This window comes from Orycteropus afer, unplaced genomic scaffold (assembly GCF_000298275.1).
Source record: "Orycteropus afer afer isolate SDZICR_OR568_19922 unplaced genomic scaffold, OryAfe1.0 scaffold00229, whole genome shotgun sequence".
NCBI classification, from domain to species: Eukaryota; Metazoa; Chordata; class Mammalia; order Tubulidentata; family Orycteropodidae; genus Orycteropus; species Orycteropus afer.
The window spans coordinates 1,386,290-1,407,628 of NW_006921816.1; the positions used below are offsets into that span (position 1 = coordinate 1,386,290).

Here is a 21,339-nt window from a genome sequence, read left to right on the forward strand (position 1 = left end):
GCATATCATGTTGTTAATGAGTCTGTCTCCAATCTTGATGTTGTGTTCTTCCTTATGTAGCCCAGCTTCCTGAATTATTTGCTCAGCATACAGACTGAATAAATATGGTGAAAGGATAGAACATTGTTGCACATGTTTCCTGATTTTAAATCATGCAGTACCCCCTTTTTCTGTTCAAATGACAGCCACCTGGTCTATGTATAGGTTCCTCGTGAGTAAAATTAAGTGGTCTGGAATTCTCATTCTTCTCAATGTTATCCATAACTTATGATTCACAAAGTCAAATGCTTTTGCATAGTCAATAAAACACAAGTAAACACCTTTATGGTATTCTTTGCTTTCAGCCAAAATCCATCTGAAATCATCAATGATGTCTCTCATTCCATGCCCTCTTTTGAATTCAGCTTGTATTTCTGAAAGTTCTTTGTCAATATACCGCTGCAACCATTTTTGAATTATCTTCCGGAAAATTTTACTTGCATGTGATATTAATGATCTTGTTCGACAATACCCACATTCTGTTGGATCACCTTTCTTTGGAATGGGTACAAAAATGGATCTCCTCTAATCAGTTGGCACAGATGAGTAAGTTCCTTCAGCACAGCATCCGTTTGTTGAAACACCTCAATGGGTATTCCATCAATTCCTAGAGCCTTGTATTTCACCAATTGCTTCAGTGGAGCTTCAACTTTTTCCTTCAGTACTGTTGGTTCTTGATTTCACTTCCTGAAATAGATGAACATAGATTTTTTTTTTTTTTTTGTACAGTAACTCTGTATTCCCTCTGTCTTTTTTAAAATTAATTAATTTTCACTTTTACTGTTGTATAAACATACACACAAGAATTCACCTGGATAACTTCCACATTTACAGCTCAAGGACAATGATGACATTTTTCATGTTCTGCCACCATTATTGCTACTGTTTTTCAACATATTTCACCGCCTTTAGCATAAACTCAATGCCTCTAGAACAAAAGCTTCCCCTTCACCCCTACTTCCTATCCCTGGTAACCACTAATAATCTTTGGTACGTATGTGTATATATATATATGTATTTTTTTTTCAACCTATCTAGAAATCCCCCCTCCATGGTAAACAACAAAGAAAGTTTCATTCTATGTATAAACCTTTCCTTGACTTTTTACAATAATGGATTAATACAGTATTTGTCCTTCTGTGATTGACTTATTTCATGCATCAAAATATCCTCCAAGTTCATCCACATTATGCAGTGTTTTGCAGATTCCACATTATTCTTTAGGGTTGCACAGTATTCCATTTTGTGTGTACCACAGTTTGTTTATCCATTAAGTGATGGGCACTTAGGTTGTTTCCACTTCTTTGCTATTGTGAATAGTGCTGCAAAGAGCTTGGATGTGTATATAACTATTCATGTCCTGTCTCGCACTTCTTTAGGATAAATACCTAGTAATGGGATTGCTGGGTCAAATGACATTTCTATTTCCAATATTTTAAGGAATTGCCATACTGCTTTCCACAGTGGTCGTACCATTTTACAGTCCCACCAGCAGTGTATGAGAATCCCAATCTCTCCACATCTCATCAGCATTTGTTACTTTGTGTCTTGTTGAACTTTGCTATTAATGGTGGGCTGAGATGGTATCTCATGGTTGTTTTAATTTTCATCTCTCTATTGGCTAATGATCACAAACATTTCTTCATGTGTTTGTTGGCTGCCTGAATATCTTCTTTGGTGAACTGTTTTTTCAGATCTTCTGCCCACTTTTTAATTAGATTGTTTGTCTTTTTGAAGTTGAGATGTTGGAGTTTTCTATAACTTTTAGAGATAAGTCCTTTGTCCAATATCTTTCTTTTCTTCCTGTATTATTCAATATTTTTCCCATAGAATATTTAAATATTTCTATTCAAGGACTGAATTTTTTTTTCACTTCCTTCAGCTCAAGAAATGCCAAATGTGTACTTCCCTTTCAGTTTTTGAACTCCAGGTCTTTGCACATTTCGTCACAATTGACTATGTCTTCTTGAGCTGCTCTTTGAAATCTTTTGTTCAGTTCTTTTATCTTGTCATTTCTTCCATTTGCTTTAGCTACTCAATTCAAGAGCAAGCTTCAGAGTCTCAGGTTCTTGATGTCATCCCACAATTCCTCTAGTTTTCAGTCACTGGGTTCAATGCATCAAATCTGTTCTTCAGATGGTCTCCAAATTCAGGTGGGATGTAATCAATGTCATATTTTGGCTGTCATAGACTAGTTTAAATCATCTTCAGCTTCAACATGAACTTTCATATAAGCGATTTATGGTTTGTTCCACAGCTAGCTCCTGGACTCGTTTTGGCTGAAGATATTGAACTTCTCCATTGCCTCTTTCACAGCTGTAGTTGATTTCATTCCTGTGTATTTCATCTGGTGAGGTCCATGTTTATAGCCTCAGTTTATGTTGTTGAAAAAAAAAGAATTTGCAATGAATAAGTCATTGGTCTTGCAAAGTTCTATCATGTGATTTCTGACATCATTTCTATAACAGAGGCCATATTTTCCAACTTCCAGTGATTCTTCGTTGTTTCCAACTTTCGCATTCCAATCAATAATAATCAATGCATCTTGATTGATGTTTTGCCAATTTCAGACTCCAGAAGTTAATAAAAATCTTCAGTTTCTTCCTCTTTGGCATTAGTGGTTGGTGCATAAATTTGAACAGCAGTATGAACTGCTCGTCATTGTGGGTATATGGATATTTTCCTATCACTGACAGCACTGTACTTCAGGAGAGATATTAAAACATTTTTTTTTGATGATAATGCAATGTCATTCCTCCTCAATTTGTCATTCTTGTCATAGTACATCATACCAGAAAAACCAAACTCACTGCCACTGAGTTGATTCCTACTCAGTGACGCCTACTGGGTTTCTGAGGCAGTAAATCTTTACTGAAGTAGATTATCCCATCTTCCTTCTGTAGAGCGGCTGGTGGATTTGAACAGCCAACCTCTGATTAGCAGTCAAATGCCATAGGCACCACATGACCAGAGCTCCACCATATGACTGTCTAATTCTAAATGGCCAATACCAGTTCATTTCAGTTTACTTATTCCTGGGATATCAATCTTTACCCATTCCTTTTCATTTTCCACAACTTCCAATTTTCCTAGATTCATACTTCATACATTCCACATTCCAATTATTAGTGGATGTTTGCACCTGTTTCTTCCCATTTTGAGTTGTACCACATTAGGAAATGAAGGTCCCAAAAGCGTTACTCCATCCACTTCATTAAGGACAACTCTTACTTTGAGGAGGCAGCTTTTCCCTAGACATATTTTTAGTGCCTTCCAACCTGATGGACTCATCTTCTGGCACTATATCAATGTTTCACAGCTATTCATAAAGTTTTCCAGGAATATATCAGACAGTGTATCACTGCTATTCATGTTTTACTGGCCAATTTTTCAGAAATGGTCTCATCCTTCTTCCCAGGCTATCTTAGTCTGGAAGCTCCACTGAAACCTGTCCACCATAGGTGCTCCTGCTGGTATTTGAAATACCAGTGGCATAGCCTAATAGATTCGGCACACTGAATACCAGTGACCGAAGACCAGATGAGTTGTGGTAGGACAACATGTACATGCTCAGAACAATGGTTTTAGGGGATATAAAACTCAATTGGCATAACATACTACACAAAAATATTGTTCTACATCCTACTTGGGTGAGTAGTGACTGGGGCTTAAAAACTTGCAAGAGGCCATCTAGATGCAACAATGGGTCTCTCCTCACCTAGAGCAAAGAAGAATGAAGGAAACCAAAGATGCATGGAAACAATTAGTCCAAGGGACTGGTAGACCATGTGATCCTCAGCCTATATGACCATGAGATCAGAACTAGATGGTGGCTGGCTACCACTGTCAACCCCTAGGAGCGGGATCTATGTGAGAAATCCTGGATAGAATGGGAGAATGTGGAAAAAACTCAAATTCACACATACACACACACACACACACAAAACAGGTTTGCTGGTCTAATAGAGCCTGGTGAGACCCCTGAAACTAAGGTGCCTAGCCACCCTTCAGGTCTGGAACTGAACTCATTCCTGTGGCTTCCAGCCAAACAATACACAAGCATATGGAGTGAACATTTGTATCAGGTAGATCCACTCCTTGGTGTTATCAGTCATTGGAGAACAGAAGGGCAGTGTTCGCACAGGGAGATAGCTCAGGGGGCAGGAGTGCATGGGAGGAAAGGACACAGGGAAGAGGTAACTATAGGGAGGAAGTGGGAAGAGATCTGTTACATTGTGGGGAATTGTAGTCAATGTCGTGAGATAAAATGTGTATGAACTACTGTACGGAAAATGAATTTGTTCTGTAAACTTTCACCCAAATCACAATAATTTTTTCTAGTTATATAAAAAAAGAAAATGATACATGAAAGTAGGCAAATAGTCTTTAAAATAAAAGGAAAGGAAGAAAAGACCAAAGTGGATGTCAGAAGAGACTCTGAAATTTGGTCTTGAATAAAGAGTTACTAATGCAAATGGAATAAATGACAAGATAAAAGAGCTGGTCAGAAGATTTCAAAGAGCAGTTCAAGAAAATATAGTCAGTTATTACAATGAAATGTGCAAAGACCTGAAGTCATAAAAACAAAAGAGAAAAACACACATAGCATTTCTCAAGTTGAAAGAACTGAAGAAAATATTCAAGCCTTGAGTTGCAATATTGAAGGATTCTATGGACAAAATACTGACTGGTGCAGGAAGCATCAAAAGGAGAATGGAAGGAATACACAGAGCCACTGTGCCAAAAAGAATTGGTTGATGTCTAACGATTTCATGAGGTAGCATATGATCAAGGACCAATGGTATTGAAAGAAGTCGTCCAACATGCCCTGAAGGAAGTGGCTAAAAACAAGGCTCCAGGAATTGATGGAATACCCATTGAGATGTTTAAACAAACAGATACAGTGCTGAAGGCACTTGATTTTTTATGCCAACTAATCTGGAAGACAGCTACTTGGCTAACGAACTAGAAGAGATCTATATTTGTGACCATTCCAAAGAAAGGTGATCCAACAGAATGTTGAAATTATCAAACAATATCATTAATATCATACACAAGCAAACTTTTGCTAAAGATAATTCAAAAATGGTTGCAGCAGTGTATTGACTGGCTTGCAGAAATTCAAGCTGAATTCAGAAGAGGACATGGAATGAGGGATATCATTGCTGATGACAGATGGCTCTTGGCTGAAAGTAAAGAATACCAGAAAGATGTTTACCTGTGCTTTTTTGACTACACAAAGGCATTTGATTGTGTGGATCATAACAAATTATGGATAACATTGCAAAGGATGGGAATTTATTTATACATAAACCTAGAAGGTATAGTTTGAACAGAACACAAAGGAATAAAATCAAGAAGAGTATACATCAGTGTTGTATCATTTCATCATAATCATTCAATCTGTAAGCTGAGCAAATAATTCAAGAAGCTGGACATTATGAAGAACACAGCATTAGAATTGGAAGAAGAACCAGTAACAACTGCAGTATGCAGATGACACAACCTTGCTTGCTGAAATTGAAGATGCCTTGAACCACTTACTGATGAAGATTAAAGACTACAGTCTTCAGTATGGATTACACCTCAACATAAAGAAAATGAAAATACTCACAACTGGACCAAGAAGCAACATTACGATAAATGGGGAAAATATTTAAGTCATCAGGAATTTCATCTTATTTGGATCCACAATCAACATCCATGGAAGCAGCAGTCATGAAATCAGATATTGTACTGCACTAGGCAAATGTGCCACAAAAGACCACTTTAAAATGTTAAGAGGCAAAGATGTCACTTTGAAGAATAGGGTGTGCCTCGGCAATCCAAGGAGGGGTCGCTATGAGTAGGGTCCGACTCGACGGCACATAACAACAACCCAAGCCATGGTATTTTCAATCACATCATATGCATATGAAAGCTGGACAATGAATAAGGCAGACCAAAAAAGAACTTATGCCTTTGAACTGCAGTGTTACTGAAGAATACTGACAGTCCCGTGGACTGCCAGAAGAACAAACCAATCTGTCCTGGAAGAATTGCAGCCAGAATGCTCTTTGGAAGCAAGAATGGACATTTTGTCTCACCTACTTTGGTCTTGTTGTCAGAAGGGACCATTCTCTGGAGAAGGATATCATGCTTGATAAAGCAGAAGGGAAGCAAAAAAGGGGAAGACCCTCAATGAGATGGACTGACAACAGTGGCTGCAAAAATGGGCTCAAATATAGCAAGGATTCTGAGGACGGTGCAGGACCAGGCAGTGTTTTGTTCTACTGCAAATGGAGTTGCTATGAATTGCAGCCAACTTGACAGCACCTAACAACAGCAACAACAACAACACTACTCTTGTTCACATCTTTTTAAAATAAAACTGAGGCACAACAATTTGTATTCATTGGAATGGGATAAAAGTTCTTAAAAATATCATCATCCAAACATGGAAGTTTCTTTCTTTCTCATGTAAGATCCAAAGTGTGTGACCCTAGTCAGCAGATGACATTTCTATACTTTGTTATTCAAAGACCCAAGATCCTTCCATTTTGTGGTTAAATCATCACCTAGGGATGCATTGCAAACTGCATCCCACTGGTAAAAAGAGGAAGAGAGTGAAGGAGAGTTTTAGTTTCCTATTACTGCTGTAACAAATTTCCAAAAACTTGTTGCTGCTGTTAGATGCTGTCTGGTCAATTCTGACTCATAGTGACCCTATGTATAACAGAACATAACACTGTCTTGTCCTGCACCATCCTCACAATGCTTGCTATGCTTGACCCCATCATTGCAGCCACTGTGTCAATGCAGCTTGTTGAGGGCCTTCCCATTTCTCTGACCCTCCACTTTACCAAGCATGATATCCTTCTCCAGGGACTGGTCCTTTCTGACGACATTACCAAAGTAGATAAAACAAAGTCTACCATTTACAAGAGCTACAAAAAAATAAAATAGTTGGGAATAAATCTTACCAGGGACACAAACGACCTCTACAAAGAAAACTATAAAAAACTACTTCAACAAACCATAAGAGATCTACATAAATGGAAGAACATCCCATGCTCGTGGATTGGAAGATTGAACATTGTGAAAATGTCAATTCTACCCAAAGCAATCTATTCATTCAATGCAATCCCAACCAGAGCCCATCAACATTTTTTAAGGATATGGAAAAACCAGTCACTAACTTTATATGTAAAAGAAAGAGACCTTGGATAAGCAAAGTACTATTGAAGAAGAAGAACAAAGTAGGAGGTCTCACACTGCTGGATCTCAAAACCTACTATACAGCCACAGTAGTCAAAACTGCCTGGTATTGGTACAATGACAGAAACATAGACCAATGGAATAGAATTGAGAACCCAGAAACAGATCCAACAACCTATGGTCAGCTGACAAAGGGCCTAAATCCATTAAATGGGGAAGAGAACGTTTGTTTAATAAATGGTGCTCGCAAAACTGGATATCCATTTGCAGAAAAATGAAACCAGATCTGTACCTCACACCATACACAAAAACTAACTCCAGGTGGATCCAAGACTTAAATGTGAAACCTAAAACTCAATGAAAAACTAGGGATAAATTTAGGAGCCCTAATATATGATATAAACAGACTATCAAGCATAACCCAAAATGCACAAACAGCAGAGGAGAAACTAGATGAATGGGACCATCTGAAAGTTATATTTGTATGTGCTTCCAAAGACTTCTCCAAAAGAGTCAAAAAAGAACCTACAGATTGGGAAAAAATATTTGGCAATGACACATCTGACAAGGGACTTATCTCTAGAATTTATAGAAAACTCCAACACCTCAATAACAAAAAGACAAATAAGCCAATTAAAAATGGGCAGCAGACATGAATAGACACTTCACTAAGAAGGATATTCAGGCGGCCAACAAACATATGAAGAAATGCTCACGATCATTAGCCATTAGAGAGATGCAAATCAAAACAACAGTGAGATACCACCTTGACCTAGCACTAGTAGCAAAGTTCAACAAGACAGAAAATAACAAATGCTGGCGAGGCTGCAGAGAAATTGGGACTCTCATACACTGCTGGTGGGACTGCCAAATGGTACAACCACTGTGGAAAGCTGTATGGTGATTCTTTAAAAAGTTGGAATTAGAATTTTGAAATTAAAATTTCAAACTAAATTAAAATTTGACCCAGTCATTATATTACTAGGTATATATCCTAAAGAAGTGAAAGCCATGACAAGAACAGACATATGCACATCATGTTCATCGCAGCACTATTTACAATAGCCAAAAGATGAGAACAACCTAGGTGTCCATCAACTGAAGAATGGATAACCAAACGATGGTACATATACAATGGAATACTATGCAACCATAAAGAATAATGCAGAATCTGCAAAACACTGCATAATGTGGATTAACTTGGAGGACATTATGCTGAGTGAAGTAAGTTAATCACAAAAGGACAAATATTGTATTATTCTGTTATTATAAAAGTCAAGGAAAAGTTTATATATGGAAATTTTCTTTGTTGGTTACCAGGGGTGGGAGGGGAGGGGAGGGAACACTGTTAGATAGGTAGAGATAAGTCTTGATTTGGGTAAAGAGAAGGGCAATGTACCAAGTGTGAGTGATCAACATGGTGGCACTGAGGAAGGGGAAGACATAGAGGTACATGGGAGGTGTAGAAAACAAAAATGAACCCTTTTGCACATACAGTACTGCGTTATCAGTGAAGGTAAACATGGGTATATGGGTGGATAGATGGGTGGACAGGCTGAACTATTAGGTGTGTCCATGCAGTGGGGAGTGTACCCAAGACCATGTACAGGGTTGGCAGACAATGTTTCTACAAGTGTATTGGTATGTTCTGTAGGAATTCCCAGGGGTATAGTAGAGCTGACAAAGGGCAAGGTTGTAGTCACTTCTTGGTCACGCCAGCTACCCAGAGGGAAGGAGTAGTTGAATCTGTGGGCTCAGGACCACAGTCACAGGGGACATCAAGCTCAATTGGCATAACATACTACACAAAACATTGTTCCACCTCCTATTTTGGCAAGCAGCAACTGGGATCTTAAAAGCTTGCAAGCAGCCATCTAGATGCAACAATGGGTGTCTCCTCAACTGGAGCAAAGAAGAATGAACAAAACCAAAGATTGTGGAAAGAATTAGCTAGCGACTGGTACACCATGCAATCAGTAGCCTTTATGACTATGAGACCAGAAGAACTAGATGGTGCCCAGCTACCAATGTCAACCACTTGGAGGGGGATCTATGTAGGATATCCTGGATAGAGAGGGAGAACAATATGCAACAAAACTCAAAATGATTTAGGAAAAAAAAGGGTCGGGGGGACCAGGTTTGCTGGTCTGATAGAGCCTGGTGGAACCACTGAGACTATATAGCCCCTAGCTGCCCTTCAGCTCTGGAATTGAACCAACACCTGTGGCTTCCAGCCAAGCAATAGACAGGCATATGAGCTGAACATTTACCTAAGGTAGATACCCTCCTTTGAGAGAATAATCATGGGAGAAAGAAGGGCTGTTTATGCTTGACTGTTATGCTTCTTGTTTAGCTCAGGGGGCAGAAGTACATGGAGGGATGGACACAGGGAAGAGGTAACTATTGAGAGGAAGTGGGAGGGGAGCTGTTGCATGGGAGTAAATTGTAGTCAATGTCATGAGACAAAGTGTGTGTGAACTGCTGTATGGAAAGTGAATTTGCTCTGTAAACTTTCACCCAAATCACAATAAAATAAAATTAGGTGCTTTTACTGGTGGTTGAAACTTCCTAATACCATAATTGAGTGAAAATGGTTGGAGGCAAAGACAGTGGAGAAGCAACTACAAAGTGAAATATTACCAAGTTGTCCATAGCTTTACAAGCAGAATCAACTGTTTGCTCAGTCACAGGACACATTCAGAACAGGCTGTATAGAAATACTGTACCTTAGAATAGTCAATCTGAAAAAGGAAGGGACATGAATTTATCCACTAGTTCCCTTCCATTTGTGTCTCTCATTGGTCAAAGTTTTTCCCATATGCTGTTAAATCTGTGTTCTGAGCTGTTATCTGGAGCTGCCATATCCAGTCCTTGTAGTATGGTGCTTCAGCCAAGTCTGGGAGTGCTGGGAGAAACTGGGTTATGGGACCGATGTAGGAACTGGCACACTTCCCACCACAGAAGGCATGGTCAACACCATACTAAAGAAAATTAGGGTAATCCTCAATGGGATGGATTGACACAATAGTCACAACCATGGGATAGGGATACCAATTATGATGAAGATGGCACAGAATTGGATAATGTTTCATTCTGTTATACATAAAGTCACCATGAGTCACAGCTGACTTGATGGCAACTAACAAGAATAGTTATCATGCTTGGTAAAGTGGAGGGTCAGCAATAAAGAAAAGGCCCTCAATGAGAGGATTGATACAGTGGCTGCAATGATGGGCTCAGGTATATCAGAGACTGTGAAGCTGGCACAGGACTGGGCAGTGTTTCGTTCTCCTGTACATGGGGTCCCTATGAGTTGGAGCTGACTCAACGTCACCTAACAACAAGAATAGAACCCAACATTCACCCTAGGGGAGGGAAGGGCTGAGTTAATGTAGATGAGCAGGCTGCAGTGGAAGCAATGACATCAGAAACTGTGTCTCTCCAAGACTAAGTGGCCAAGGGCCTGTTAGGTGGGAGCTGAACAAACCCCAATACAACACCAAGAGCCAAACATATGAGAATCCTATATTATACATTGTGCCAACTTATTTGTACCACTATGTTTTCATTGTCATAAACATCAAGTCAAACGCTTGTTATTTGAAATTTTCAGAAAATAAACCATTTTCAAAATCCATTTCCCAGCAGACTGATGAATAGTACTTCATTTTTATTTTAACAGTTTTGTGGTAGGAAACATACACCATAGCTCCTTACCTTCTTAACTATGCTACAGATGGGAATAAAAACATACTGAGTACCAGAATCAATCATTCACATGCATATTCTGATTCCTCCTTACTCCCTGAGACAGGTATTATGAACTTTCCTATTTGTGTGTGTGTGTGTGTGTGTATATATATATATAAAAACACTGCCAGCTTATAAGAGTTAAAAGTTAAATAGTTTACCCAAAGTCATACGAGGCAACGTGAAGATTTAAGCTCTAGTCCCAATTCCCTACTCTTTTCATTCAACACACTGACTACTGATTCTGTCACTAGTTTTCTTCTTCACATTTATTAAGTATCTACTATGTTTATCTGGCAATAAGCTGGGGAAACAAAGATAAATACCCGTATGCTGATGGAGATCAAAGTTGAATAAGCACTATTTCTTAATCCCTGCCATTCTCCTTCTTTTTCTTTCTTAAATCATTTTACATTCATACATGTTCTCAGCATTCTGTAGAAAAGTTGTGCCTTTTACCTACATTATCTCAGTAATCTATCTATAAAGTGAAATGATATATTACTTTATTTTGTAATTGTAAGTAATTGAAGGGTTTTATTATTGTTCATTCACCTTCCAAAAGACATTTCTTCAGTAGAATTACTTTCCTTTTTGCTTCTTCAATTATGAGCATTTTCAAGTGTTAATATATTGGTCACTGGAAAATCAGACTGAAGAATTTCAGATCTACCCCTTCCTTTTAGGGAAAGAAAAATAATAATAATGGGCTTGCTTTATGAAGGTCAAAGGTTTTAAAACAAATGAAATGAGAAAAATAACTTATTACTTCAACAGATATATATCTTTTTGAGCATACAAATCCAATATAACTAAAAAAGGAACCTAAATAAACTAAAACAATATTGAACAAGAAAGGGATATATTAAAATGAGGAAAAGCTTAATAGTACTAAAAAATTATGTAACAAAAAAATTCAAATACCACAGAAACTATTTCAAAAAAGACTGTTATCTTCTCCTTGTTAACAACAGCCTGAATAAGATGTAGGCCTTTTACAATTAGTGAAAATTAAACTACGTAATACAGGCAGTCCCCACATAATGAGATCTGTTTCTAAGTGTGCCTTTAAATTGAATTTGTAGGTAAGTTGGAAAACGTGCATACAGTTCTTGTTTAGCCAGTGTAAGAAAGGGCTTGAAGTCTTTCCACTGATTTAACAGTTGTGCATGCAGCAAGTGAAGATGACTGTGATGAATTTCTTGTGAACAGGAGTTAGTTCAGTCATTTCAAAGTGAGGTCAAGTATACATGACATTAAAGGACAAGGAGGAATTGACCATAAGTCGTAGTTCCTAAGTCAAATGTGTACAACCCCACAATTGCCTGTACCTGTAAAGAGTTTTCCCTTCCTTTCAAAATTAAACTGTGACCTACTTCATATAACGTAAGTAAAAGGCATGCTATTTCATGTTAGTAAACTGCATTTACTCAGAATATGAAACATTTGACTTAAGACACAAAACTGTGTTCCTCTAGAATTATAGGAGCTTTTCTTTACTTACATACCTTGCTCACAGACCTTACTTTAAAGCAGGTATATATAATTGATTACTAAGAATAAGGCAACAAAAAGAAACAGGGAAAATCAACACTAAATCCAGCAAACTTTTTAATATATATGTAATTTAAGATACCAGTGAGTTAAACCAGAAACTTATTTTGCCCAAACTTAATGAAGGCTCCTGATACTTTACTTTAGCTGTGATAAAGAATAATTAGTATACCTTAATTACTAACTTCTTTACATAACGGTACAAATAATTAAGCACTAGACTACTAACCAAAAGGCTAGCAATTCAAACCCACCCAGAGGCACTTTGAAAGAAATCTACTTCCGAAAGGTTACAGCCTTGAACTCTATAGAGCAGTTCTACTTTGTACACATGGCATTGCTATGAGCTCAAATCAACCTGATAGCAACTAACTACAATAATATAATTAAAACAACTCTCTTTGGCACCCCTTGCAACTTTCCCATAAAAAATATTTAGTTATGGATTTTTGCACTAAATTAAATTGAAATTGATCTTAGCGGTGTTCAACACAACCACTCATGCAAATAATATGGATACGTGGCAACTTAATCCTATTCAAACAAGAAAACAAAGCCCCTCCCCCAAGGCTATAAAGCTGATTACCTCACCTTTCCCCCAGGGAGTGGCTGGTGGGTTTTTGAACCATCAATCTTTTGGTTAGCAGCCAAATGCTTTAACCACTGCACCACTAGAACTCCTAATCCTGTTATTATCAATAAGTGAGAACTATACATGGTGTGGACAAACTAATATATATACTATCTATTCATGTTTTCATACACACTTACGTAAACATACATTTACATTAGCTTGAATATTATTATGGTAGTAAGTAGATGGGACATAAAAAGTTAATTTTATTCATGGTTCAACAGCCAACAGGTATTTTTAAAGAATATATATGGAAGGATTGCTGCTAAGAGTTGTTTCTTTCTAAATTCAGCTAAAAAAATTATTCTTCAAAAGTAATTGCCTTTTACTATATGTGGCATTGAGGAAGAGGAAGACATAGAGAGTTGCATGGGAGGTACAGACAACAAAGATGAACCCTTTTGTCATACAGTACTGCATTGTCAGTAACGGCAAACATTGATCTATGGGTGGATAGGTGGGTAGACAGGCTGAACGATTAGGTATGTCTATGCAGGGGGAAGTGTGCCCATGACCATGCATAGGGTTGGCAGACAATGTTTCTAGAAGTGTATTTTTATGTTCTATAAGAATTTCCAGGTATATAGTAAAGTTGACAAAGGGACAAGGTTGTAGTCACTTCTTGGCCAGTCAGTTATCCAAAGGGAGCAAGTCATTGCACTGGTGAGCTCGGGACCATGGTCGCAGGGGACATCAAGCTCAAGTGGCATAACATACTATACAAAAACATTGCTCTACATCCTACTTTGGCGAGTAGCAACTGGGATCTTAAAAGTTTGCAAGAGGCCCCCTAGATGCAACAATGGGTATCTCCTCGTCTAGAGCAAAGAAGAATGAAGAAAACCAAAGATTCATGGAAACAATTAGTCCAAGCAACTGGTACACCACGATCCTCAGCTTATAAGACTATCAGACCAGAAATAGATGGTGCCCGGCTACCACTGTCAATGACTCAGAGGGGGATCTACATAGGAGATCCTGGACAGGGTGGGAGAACAATGTGGAACAAAACTCAAAATCATTGAAAACAAAAAAAAGGGACCAGGTTTGCTGGTCTGATAAAGCCTGATGGAATCCCTGAGACTATGGCCCCAGATCCCCCCTTCAGGTCTAGAATTCAACCCACTCTTATGGCTGCTAGACAAACAAAAGACAGGCATATGAGCTGAACATTTACATTAAGTAGATATACTACTTGGAGAAATCAATCATGGGAGAATAGAAGTGCTGTGTATGCACATGGAGATAGCTCCGGGGACAGGAGCACATGGGAAGGAAGGACACAGGGAAGAGGTAACTCTGGGGAGAAAGTGGGAGGGGAGCTCTTGCACTGTGGGAAATTGCAGTTGATGTCATAAGACAAAGTGTATGTGAGCCTCTGCATCAAAAATGAATTTGCTCTGTAAACTTTCACCCAAATCACAATAAAAATTTTTTAAAACTTGCCTTTTAAAAATCATTTAACCTGCAAATATTAATTTTATAATTGAAATAATTCACCACCACTCAGGGACTAAGAAAATATATTAAGGAGATTTGCACCTCTTCAGTGATGATTTCAGAACCGTGAAAATGTATGGCAAAGGATAAACAGATATAGGCTCCAAAGTCCAAAAGAAATGGGTTATTGAAGCTATCAACCTGATTATTCCTAAAATCACTATATTCCTTTGAAGTAACTAAACTATAAAATCTGCAAACTAATAGTGGGGAATGCCAAAATAGAGCCTTCTGCTAGTCACAGGAGATTTATGAGTATCACATCCTACAAGTAAACATGCAATAGATAGGAAGCACACTGATATGAACACAATATGATAAAACTGAAAGGACAGAAGGCACATTGAAGAATACAATCCAGTGCATGAGAAAGAATGAAGGTATAGTAATAAAGAAACAGTCCCTAGAAACTCTTATCTCAGGCTTAAAAAATGATTTAAAAAGCAAACAAACAAATTTAAGTCATCCTATGCAAAACCGAAAAGAATGCTTCCTTACAGTGTTTAAAGGGTTATTTATCATTTAGCTTTAAAATTTTTTTTTAAAATCTGAAATAAGGAAAAATATAATTTTCTTCCAATTCTGAACATTCAGCAAACAACCTCGATTTCTTTTTCTTTCTTAAACTAAAAGAAAATTAGATGACACTAGTGTGGTACAGAGTTCACTGTGGACTCAGTGTTATTTTCTTCATCCTGCTTTTCTTCTTCATGGACTGAATCCAGCTCATTTCTGCTGTATTCCTCCTCACTGGAATCACTGTCCAATCCACCTTCAACATTGGGAGATTTCTTGTCATGTGAAGAACTTTCACAAGCTTTTTCTGTGGGAACAGCTCCTTTACGTTGGGGTAAGATAGTAAAAAATGCCTCTTGCCAGTCTCTTGCTTCCAGGTATTCCAGAATAATCTCAAACACTGTAATAAGAACAAACTCCACACATTACTCAGCCACATTCACCACCACGTCGTATACTGTCTTTTAAAATCCATTACCTTTGTGTTGGGAGTGCTAGTCTGTCTTAATAACTACTTGATTGTATTTTTTCCTTCTCCTACATGCTGTCAGGGACCATTTTCCCCAAGACCCTGAAGTCTGGCACCATCCTTATCACTTTTCCTCAATTCCATTCTTAAGCACTCAGGGCTTACAATCCTAATCAATTATAATCAACAGAGGACCTTTGTACTTTCCTTCCTAGTTCTTTATTTCTTTCACACATGTGCTGATATAAAATTAGGAAAAAAAGTGCCTAGCATTAATCTAAATTTCTTCTATATGTCCTGTAAAGAGCCACTTAGTCTGGGAAGCTTCTTGCTAGCTTTTTTTTTAAAAAATATTAGGAATAAAGACTATTAATACTGTCTCCAAGGAACACTCACCTTAATACACTTTTGAAGGTTTAATTTGAATTACTTTGTGGAAAAGTAATTTCTACTGTATATCAAAGATCTTATAATAAGTTCATTTCATTCTTTGGATAAATAATTACATTTCTGTAATATGTTAGGGCCTGCTACATAGACAGTATTTATCATACAATAATAGCTCAATAAATAATTATATATTACAATTTCCCTCAAATTAAAAAAAAAACAAAACTTAGGTATAAGATGTCTATTAGCAATAGCAAAAAGAAAAAAAAATATTCAGTAATAGCAAAAAGGTTAAATTATTGTACATCACAAAATAAATTATGATATAATAGACTACCCATTAATAATTATTCAGTGAAATAAAAATATATGATAAATGGAAAAAATCTGCTATCATAAAACTGTATGCAATAGAGTAAGAATCTAATTATGTAATAAATACTGCATCAGCATAAAAAACTGGCTTGAAGCATACCTAAAAGCTACCATCAAGCATCTGAAAAAAGTGAGATTATAGCTTGTTTATTTTTCTTTATACTTTCCTACATTTTAAAACTTTTCTAAAATAAATATGCATAATTTCTATAATTTAAACAAAGTATGTTGTTGTTGTTGTTGTTATTTGCCGTCGAGTCGCCCCCGACTCATAGCGACCCCTCCTTGGGTTTCCGAGGCAGTATCACTACGGAAGTAGGATTGCCCAACCTTCCTTCCGAGGAGTGGCTGGTGGGTTTGAACCGCCAGCCTTCTGGTTAGCAGTCAAGTGCTTTAGCCACTATGCTACCAGAGCTCCCAAAGTATAAATGATTATTTTTTACAATTTTGTTTCTGGCAAGGTGTAGTATTTTCCACTGTCTGAAACTTAAATGTAATGTTCTTTTTCACATAGTTCACTTGTTGTTATGTGCTGTCGAGTCTGACCCGACTCAAAGTGACCCCTCCTTGGGTTTCCGAGGCAGTATCACTACGGAAGTAGATTACTTCATCTTCCTTCCGAGGAGTGGCTGGTGGGTTTGAACTGGCCGCCAGCCTTCTGATTAGCAGACAAGTGCCTTAGGTACTCTGCTACCAGAGCTCCCATAGTTCACTTAGGCATACATATTTTCATTGTACCCACCCCTTTATAACTTACCATGATTAACTGCTAAAACTTTTCGACTATTCATCTTCACAAAATTTCCAAGTGGAAGCTGTGCATGTTCAATTCCATAATCTGATGCTTGTTTATATGTGAGTCCCTAAAACAAAGACACTGTGGCTTGAACTCAAAAAGACTACATCAAAATCACTGCCATAGAATTGATTCCGACCCATAGCAAGCCCCATTGGGTGTCCAAGGCAGTAAATCTTTACAAACGTAGGTTGTCCCATCTTCTTTCTGCGGAGTGCCTTATGGGTTTGAACTACCAACCTTCTGGTTAGCAGTAAAATGCTTTAGGCACCATGCCACCAGAGCTCTTTGTTCTTGAATTAGAACATTAATTATTTTAAATTAAGGTCTATGATAGGATAACTAATCCTCAAAACAGCTTTAGTTCAGAGAGTATTATCTGAAGAGTTCTAAGTATGTGTATGTGCATGCATGCATTTCATTGCTAATCTGGCAATTCTCTTGATAGTAACTACAGTCAGACATTTGGGGCACTTGGTGTAACTTCCTGATTAGTAGTAGCATCTTCTCTCAGTACAGACAGTGCTTAAGCATGTGAACTCTGGAGCATTCTGCCTGGTTTCAAATCCCTGCTTGGTCATCTACTAAGTACTGACTTGAGGCTTAATTTCTCTGACTCAAGTTCCTCATTTATAAAATGGTGGTAACAGCACCAATTTCACTAGGTTTTAGTGAGGATTGTTGTTGTTGTTGTTGTTGTTATGTGCTGTGGAGTCAGATCTGACTCATAGCGACCCATCCTCAGGTTTCCGAGGCAGTATCACTATAGAAGTAGATTGCCCAACCTTCCTTTCGAGGAGTGGCTGGTGGGTGTGAACTGCCAGCCTTCTGGTTAGCAGTCAAGTGCCTTAAGCACTATGCTACCAGAGTTCCTTAGTGAGGATTAAGCTAGCTAATACATGTGAAGTTCTTTGCTTAGAAAGAAATGTAACTGACATATAGTAGGTGCTCAATAAAGATCAGCTACAACGGCATATAACAACAACAACATCACTGGTATCTGGGGGACTACTGAGAAACTGTAATATATGAATTTTAAGCAACACCTAAAGCAAAAATAGAAGCACCTTGTGATGATTGTGATCTACTAATCCTCCAATCACATAGGCTTTTGATTCATCTAATTCCTTCAGTATATTGGGTGAATCTGATGTAAGATAAATCAGGTCTTCTTTCTTTATGAGTTCACTGTAGTGCTCTGGCTTGATGTGGATATCCTTAAGACACAAGGGGAAATACTAATTAATAGGGTTTTGTGAAAGTTGGCTAAAAGGAATTGTTCTCTGTTCACAAGACAAGCACATCCAAAAATACATGAAATGAAATTTGAAAGAACATCATTACTATGTGTCATTTAGAATCCACTACTTATCTAATCTAATCCTTACCATTTAACTTCTCAATTATTGAAAGAGCCTACGAATTTTATTCCATTTCTGGCCTTAGATCTCTCCAATATACTTCCACATACTGATGGAAGACTCAATTTCTAAAAATACTCCTTTTACCTGTATGATGAAACAAAATTCCTTAATAATTGTTTCCTAAATTTGGTTATTAACCTACCTTAGCAACTTGCTCTAATAGCTCTAACCCTGCAAACACAACAAATAGTTACATTGTTATCCAGCCAAGATGCCATCTCTATTACTTCCTTTCCATCTATTCGTTAAAGACCCAGTTCGAGTCAGCAGGACAGACTTATGTTATTGTTGTTGTTAAGGGGTGGTGAGTCCACCATGACTCATAGTGACCCTATGTACAACAGAACAAAATACTGCCCGGTCCTATGCCATCCTCACAATCCTTGGTATGCTTGAGCCCATCGTTGCAGCCACTGTGTCAATCCATCTTCTTGAGGATCTTTCCATTCTTTGCTGACCCTATACTTTACCAAGCATGATATCCTTCTCTAGGGAATGGTTCCTTCTGACAACATGACCAAAGGAGGTGAGACAAAGCCTGGCTATTCTAGTTTTCAAGGAGCATTCCAGCTGCACTTCTTCTAGGACAGATTTGTTTGTTCTTCTGGCAGATTTCTTCTTCAGTATTTTTTGCCAACATCACAATTCAAAAGGCATCAATTCATTTTTGGTCTTCCTTATTCACTGTCCAGCTTTCAAGTGCATATGAGGCAATTGAAAACATCATGGCTTAGGTCAGGTGCACCCTAGTCTTCAAAGTGAGATCTTTGATTCTTAATACTTTAAAGAGGTCTTTTGAGGATTTGCCCAGTGCAATATGATGTCTGATTTCCTGAAGGCTGCTTTCATATATGTTGACTGTGGATCCAAGTAAAAGGAAATCCCTAACAACTTAAAATTTTTCTCTGTTTATCATAATGCTGCATATTGGTGGGGCTTTTCATTGTCTTTATGTTGAGGTGTAATCCATACTGAAGACTGTAGTCTTTGATCTGCATCAGGAAGTGCTTCAAGTCATATTCACTTTCAGCAAGCAATGCTGTGCCATCTGCATATTGCAGGTTGTTAATAATTCTTCCTCTAATCCATGCCATACTCTTTATATAGTCCAGCTTTTCAGATTATTTGTTCAGCATACAGATTGAGTAAGTATTGTGAAAGGATACAACCCTGACATACACCTTTCCTTATTTTAAACCATGCAATATCCCCTTGCTCTATTCAAACGACTGCTTCTTGGTCTATGTACAGGTTCTTCATGAGAACAGTTAAGTGTTCTGGAATTTCCATTCTTCTCAATGTTATCAATAATTTGTTATGATCCACACAACTGAATGTCTTTGTATAGTCAATAAAACATAAGTAAGCATCTTTCTGGTGTTCTTTGCTTTCAGCCAAGATTCATATGACATCAGCAATGATAGCCCTCATTCCACGTCTTCTTCTGAATCCAACTTGCACTTCTGGAAGTTTCTTGTCAGTACACTGCTACAACAGTTTTTTAATTATCTTCTGGAAAATTTTACTTGCGCGTGATATTAATGATATTGTTATAGAATTTGCACATTCTGTTGGTTCACCTTTCTTTGGAATGGGCACAAATATAGATCTCTCCCAGTCAGTAGGCTACGTAGCTATCTTCCAAATTACTTGGCATAGACCAATAAGTGCCTCCAGTGTGGCATCTGTTTCTTGACACATGTCAATGGGTATTCGTCAATTCCTGGAGTGTTGGTTTTCACCAATTCCTTCAGTGCAGCTTGGACTTCTTCCTTCAATACCATTGGTTCTTGATCATATGCTACCTCCTGAAATAGCTGAACATCAACTAATTCTTTTTTGGTACAATGACTCTGCGTATTCCTTCCACCATCTTCTGATGTTTCCTGCATCATTCAATATTTTTTCCATAGAATCCTTCAATATTACAACCCAAGGCTTGAATTTTTTCTTTAGTTCTTTCAGGTCAAGAAACGCCAAGCATGTTCTTCCCTTTTGGTTTTCTTACTCCAGGCCTTTACACATTCATTATAATAATTTACTTGGTCTTCTCAAGCTGCTCTTTGAAATATTCACGTGCATAATCTCCATTTATGTTGGTGATAAATGGTATTTGCAATGAATAAGTCTCTGGTCTTGCAAAATTCTATCATGCAATCTCTGACGTCATTTCCATCACCAAGGAACTATTTTTCAAATATTGGTGATTCTTCTTGGTTTCCAAATGTTGCATTCCAATCACCAATAAACACCCATCCATCTTGACTGACTGTTTGGTCAATTTCAGACTGCAGAAGTTGGTAAAAATTTTTAATTTCTTCATCCATGGCTTAGGTAGTAGGTGCATAAATTTGAACAACAGTATTACTAAGCAGTCTTCCTTACAGGGATATAGATATTTCGTATCACTGACAGCATTCTACATCATGATGTTGTTGTTAAGTGCCATCGAGTTGTTTCTGATTCATAGCGACCTCATGCACAGCAGAATGAAACACTGCCCGATCCCGCGCCAGCCCCACAATCCCTGCTATACTTGAGCCCATCATCGCAACCACCATGTCAATCCTTCTCGTTGAAGGCCTCCACCTCTTTTGTCGACCCTCCACCCTACCAAGCATGACATCCTTCTCCAGGGAATGGTTCCTTCTTACAACATGACCAAAATAGGTGAGATGAAGTCTGGCCATTCTTG

The 21,339-nt window shown here is 37.9% G+C and overlaps 1 protein-coding gene across 1 annotated transcript in view; it reads right to left on the reverse strand.

The window, feature by feature from the left end:
* Positions 1-15,321: 15,321 nt before the first annotated feature.
* The window catches only part of TRMT10A (tRNA methyltransferase 10A), a 26,930-nt gene continuing 20,912 nt past the window's right edge, over positions 15,322-21,339 (reverse strand). The window contains exons 5-7 of the mRNA XM_007948854.2: positions 18,288-18,437; positions 17,182-17,287; positions 15,322-15,590 (exon numbers count right to left, since the gene is read on the reverse strand). Of these exons, the coding sequence (XP_007947045.1) occupies positions 15,322-15,590; positions 17,182-17,287; positions 18,288-18,437 (525 nt within the window). The remainder of the gene's footprint in view (positions 15,591-17,181; positions 17,288-18,287; positions 18,438-21,339) is intronic.